Below are 5607 nucleotides of genomic sequence, written 5' to 3'. Positions count from 1 at the left end.
GCAATTGCGTGCGTAGTGTGAGTGAGATACCGCGTCCGTCCTTGTGGGCCGGGATGGGAGGCGAGATGCCATGCGGGCGGGCAGTCCGCCCGCGATCCCGGCGGGTCGGCTCGCGCGTCACGAGGAGCGCTTGGATTCCCACGTTTTCCACCCGCCAAGTCAGCGACCCCGTCCCAGCCCAGCCCCCGCCACCACCATTTAACGCCCGGCGCCACCACCACTTGTGAGACTCCCCGCACCCCACCCCGTCATCAAGCGCCAATCCCCACCACCTCCTCGGCCCACCCAACACCAGCTCCAACCGCGCACGGCCAGGCCCCAAGCCGGTCCCCTCGCTCCCTCCCTGTACTTGCCGGTGCCCGCGCAGATGGACGGCGGCGCGACGGCCGCGGCGCTCGGCGCGTGGGAGGCTGTGCAGGGCTTCTTCACGCCGGCCACGCTCTTCCTCACCGTCAACCTCGTCATCGGCACCATCCTGCTCACCTCCCGCTCCCACCAGCGCCGACGCCAGGGCGGCCACGACGGCGACCACCAACAAGAACCGCTCCACCACGTGGAGCCGCAGCAGCAGCATCAGGAGGATCTGTACTACCGCGACCAGCAGCACGAGCAGCAGCAGCAGCAGTACGTGCCCCCGCCGCCGGCGCCGGCGCCGCTGACGCGCACCTCGTCGGTGCTCGACCGCCTCCGCTCCATCGGCCTCTACCGCTTCCGCTCCGGCGACTTCCCGCCCGAGTACGCCGCGGGCGCCGTGACCGACTCGCGGGATGTGACGGCCTCTCCGGAACCGGAACCAGCGCCGACGGCCGGAGACGCCCACCACGCCAGGAGCCGGTCCGAGCCCCCGGCGCGGGTGGAGAGGAGGCGGGCGCCGCCGTCGAAGATGAAGAGGTCCAGCTCCGAGGCGAGGAGGGCCGAGGTGGCCCCGGCGCCGACGGCTCGGGTGGTCCAGCCGGCCGTGCTGGAGGAGGAGGAGCACGACGACGACCTCGTAGAGCACGCCGCGAGGGCGGACACCGAGTTCACCGACAACTACAACAGCTTCACGACACCGCCGCCGGAGCAGGAGCCGGAGGAGGAGCAGTACTACCGCGAGGAGTACGTGCCTCCATACAGGCCGGCGCCGCTGGCGCGCGCGCCGTCTGTGCTGGAGCGCCTGCGCTCCTTCAGCCTCTACCGCTTCAACTCCGGCAACCTGTCCCCCGAGCTCTCCCCCTCGCCGGACCATGCCGTGGCCTCCGTCGCGGCGGCGGACGAGAAGAAGACGTCGACTCAGTACAGCAGGAGCCGGTCGGAGCCGGCGCGGGAGCAGGGCAAGAAGGGCAAGAAGCCGCAGCAGCAGGGGGAGAAGCAGGGGGCGGAGGGGAAGATGAGCAAGTCGAGCTCGGAGGCGAGGATGCTGCCCCCGCCGCCGCCACCACCGCCGGAGGTGGAGGAGGGCGGCGTGGACGCGCGGGCGGACGACTTCATCAACAGCTTCCGGAAGCAGCTCCAGCTGCAGCGGCTCAACTCGCTGCTCAACTACAAGGAGGTGCTCAACCGCGGCGCCAAGTAGCAAGCCGCCGGAGAAGAAGATCACGCCGAAGAGCAGTAGATCATCACCCTACCCTGCCAAGTGGTTCATTAGCAGATTATTAACTACTACTACATACATTTTCCTGCATGTGATTAGACTAATACTGTGGCGCTAATTAATCTGTTAATTACTCGAGGATTTTTGCTCTGTCGAACATGGCATCATGCATCGCCTGGGTTGAGACTTGAGAGAGTTGGGATAGATGGCAGTAGCCGAGTAGGCGCTGATGAGTGAACAGTGAGTGATGATGCCGGGTGGTTTGTGCGTCTCGATCTCTCGCCCTCGCGCTCTCGATCTTTTGCTGTCTGCTTCGTTCCATGGCCTCGGAAAGAAATTTAAGTCCTGGGAGCGAGTTTAGGATCTCAGTTACTACAGTTAGTTGTCAGGCAGGATGGCCCGTGCAGCGACGCTTCCATGTCGATGTACGTACGTCGCCTGTGGTTGGCCGTAACCCGACGCGATGGTGGCCGCCCTTTGGACCCATTCGTCCAGTGGTCGCCGTTTCTCGCGATTTCGTGCACGCGACCTGTTAATCGTACTACTAGAAAGCAGTAACGGATTGGAATTCACCACGGTCCATGGTGCCTCTTGTCCTCTTATGGAAAAAACCGTCACCTGTCGCGTTCGAGATACGCGTATATACGTATGCTTCGAAGGCGTAGCCGTATGTAGATGTGTTGCGTTCTCCGTACACGTACTTGGTGACATTTTTACTGCTGCTCCGGTCACGAGTCCTCGGTCGCCCTCCATCTTTAATCCCTGGCCGCACATGTCCAGGTCGTGCCCCTCCAGCGGTGTATACTGCCAAGCCGCGACGTGACAAAGTTTGCTCCGCTCCTGGTGACATGAGGAGTGCAGAGCATATCCCAGCATTCGTGCGCCTATCCACGACCCGCCAGGTCATCCCTGCAGGCTGCAGTCGATGGGTCCAAGACGTGGCCACGTCGTCGGTCGCCGGTCGCCGGCCGGCCGTCGCTCTCCGGCAAGCGTGCGCGAGTCTAGTATGTGTCCGTCTAGAAGGAAACGCCGGCGTCTGCATCTCGGCCAAGAGTGACCGAGACGGCCGCTGGCGTGGTCTGGTCTGATCCGTTGCAGACGCTTGCTATGTGGTACGGAAATATGGAGTGGTATGGAAATCAAGTAGAGTAGAGTAGAGTAGAACGTCATGATTGTTCGAGATTAGAATGGTTTCGTGCATACCTATATGTGGTAGTACTAATAGGAAAAAGTAAGATGGAATGAAATGATTACTTGCTGGTGCTTGGGTAAAGATATGAAATAAAAGAAATATGGTTCAAGTCATCACCATTTTATAAGGTTAAGAAAAGGTCATCACCATTTAGGGCATCACCAACGTTGACCTGTAAACTGGACACCACATTCACCAACGGATAGGGAGATCAGTCAGTGGACACGGATGTGAAGCCGGCCATCTAACGCTATCCACATAAATTCATAAAACACGACATAATTCATCAAAATTCGGATAAAAATAGCACAAACCATTCATACATAGCATAAAAATAAGTCTAGTACAACAATAGTTCAAATTCAACTAGAATAACCTGATGACCAACACGTTTTTTATGAACAGATGTCATCCCACACATAGTGCCCATGAACTTCATCCAACAATGTATATGTGTAAATAGTCTGCCCTATATCATCTGGTACATCACGTCATCACCTTCAAGCTACGCAATGTGTAGAGCAACATTGAGTGAATGAATCAAAAAGCTAAACTTACGATCCTTTCGGCTGCCGCGTGAAATGACCACCTTGCCTCCAGCCTATCAAATGTGCCATAAACCTTGGCGACGGCGATTTGGATGGTGTATCATCGATACACTATCGTCTTCACATTGCGTCCATGGATGACGTGCATGTCGTAGGACGGAATGTGCTTTAGCGCGTGAAACGAATCATGCACGCGTTGCAAGAAGAGTCCCTTCTACTCCTGTCTACGAAATCCGCGGATACGGCAAACCATGCATTGCATAGAACTCATCCTCCCTACTCGAGTACCCCGTTGTCCTTCATACTCTTAAAAAATGACAAGAAGTTTGAAAATAAGCTCGATGACAATTGGCTGACTGTCGGGTGTGATGACCGCCATACGGACATCCTCGATAATGGGGACGAAGGTACCTAGTTGTGGATGGAACCTGGATGGACGGCGTTGTAGTACAAGACAAGCGGGGCCCTGGGTGGTGGTATGCGCGGCTCTTTCTCCTCTCACGATCTTTTGCTGTTTGATTCCCCGGCCTTTTATCTCAAATCGAGTTCCTTTTTCAAAAAAAAAAAAACTTAAATCGAGTGTTTGGAGGAGCTTATGATCGGCCTCCTGCTCGGTGGCCCGTGCAAGCGACTTCCCCAAGAGAGCCAGGACGGGTGAATACGGCAGGGTTCCTGAGTCGCTGTAACGTGCTCTGTCCAGTGGTAGCCTTTCTCTCGCGGCTTCTTTCGGGACCTGTCAATCGTAGAAAGCAGTGTGTCCCGGAGTATAATGTAGACTGTAGAGTACAAAGCAGTAACGGATTCGAATTGACCACCGTCCATGCATCTTCTTCTTGGTCCATTCGAGAAACTTGCTGTGAAGGCGCATGCACTGACCGTGCATATTCCTATCTGGACGTGTTTTTGACGTTCCCTTGGTACGTATATACTGGTACTTCGCAGCCAAGTTTACTTGGCACTTGGCAGAATATACATAGCGGAAGCGACGTTTACCACGTACTCCGATGTCCGATCGACCACGAGTCCACGCCGTGCGTGCGCCACAGAGTGACACTTGCAAGTTGCAAGAAAGTCGCAAGTCGGCCGCTCCCGCTCCCGTCCAGAGCAGTGAAAACCTGTGTCCACCCACCTGATCAGCACGCAACACGCGTAGGCCGGCGTAGCCCAGTCGAGTCGAGTCGACGCCGCAGTGCTTCAATCTGGACGCTGGACTGGATAGCCAATCAGCCGACCGGAAGTAATAGCCACGTCGTCGGTCGCCGGCCGTCTCTCCCAAGAAGTCGAGTCCAAGTCCATCGGTGGCGGTGCACGGCGTCCGCGTCTCCGCGTGCGAGGTGGCGGTCCACGGCGCCAGCCCGGCGTCTCGTTGCACAAGTTGCATGCCTCGTCTCGTCGGAGTTCCGATGACCCGATCGTGACGTGACGTCGGCAGGAAAGCAGCGGGAGGTCGCCAAGCACTCCAAGCCTAGGCGAAGGCAGCATTTAAAATATCGTCCTAACTCGTGATTCCGCCGTCCGTCAGACCACTCGTCGCTGCAGTGAACATGGCGTCACGGTGATGCCATGGATGATGTGGCCGAGCAATTAGGCGTCACCTGTTAGGCCGAGCAATGCTACATCAAGGGAGTGTTACGGGCTTTTTATGGGGTAAATTTGAAGTGGCAATCTGTGATTGGATCAAAAGAGAATGGACGGCCCCACCCCTGAAAATCAGGGGGCAAGTATTAGTCGGTTGGAAGATCCATGAATACTCCCTCCATTTTTTTAGTCTCTATATAGGTTTATATGAAAAAGTACCAAGATTCATAATATGAAATCAACGTTGTTAGATGCATCTAGTTAGCCCAATAGGATGTAAGATAATAAATAAGGTGCTTTCTCATACATTGGAGCTTGTGCAAGGGATGTTGCTTCATATACATACAAACTTACTCTCTTCCCTCATTTATTGTATGACACATCATCAAAAATCTTATGTGGCAAAATCTACCAACAACTATTTTAAATTACCCACAATAAGGCCCCTCCCAATGCTCCACCTTGTACAGGTGCTAAGGCTGCCATGTAGGCAAAAAATCTGATGTGGCAAGGTAATTAAGAGGAGAGAGATGAGTGTGATGACCCCAGGAAGAAACAATGCCAAGCGCGAGAACCTAGGCAAAACATTTAAATGAAAGAATCCCACCAATGCATGAAGAACTTTAGTTGCAAAATCATTAAATGACGGATACTTAGGGCATCTCCAGCCGTTGGCCCCCCAGGAGGGGCAAAAAATCGCCCCCTGGGGGCGCACT

At 55.5% G+C, this 5607-nt stretch overlaps 1 protein-coding gene across 1 annotated transcript; it reads left to right on the top strand.

Annotated features, from left to right (window-relative positions):
* Window positions 1-217: 217 nt before the first annotated feature.
* On the top strand, window positions 218-1723 carry LOC119289066 (pathogen-associated molecular patterns-induced protein A70-like). The gene has a single exon (XM_037568499.1). The coding sequence runs from the start codon at window positions 368-370 to the stop codon at window positions 1553-1555; it is 1188 nt and encodes a 395-aa protein (XP_037424396.1). The 5' UTR covers window positions 218-367; the 3' UTR covers window positions 1556-1723.
* The last annotated feature ends 3884 nt before the right edge of the window (window positions 1724-5607 follow it).

Source organism: Triticum dicoccoides, chromosome 1A, assembly GCF_002162155.2.
Source record: "Triticum dicoccoides isolate Atlit2015 ecotype Zavitan chromosome 1A, WEW_v2.0, whole genome shotgun sequence".
NCBI classification, from domain to species: domain Eukaryota; kingdom Viridiplantae; phylum Streptophyta; class Magnoliopsida; order Poales; family Poaceae; genus Triticum; species Triticum dicoccoides.
The sequence above is the reverse complement of the archived record's forward strand: the minus strand, read 5'-3'. Positions and strand labels throughout refer to the sequence as shown.

Bases quoted from the DNA above. Each gene is read 5' to 3' on its own strand.
- LOC119289066 (XM_037568499.1), top strand. From the start codon at position 368: ATGGACGGCGGCGCGACGGCCGCGGCGCTCGGCGCGTGGGAGGCTGTG.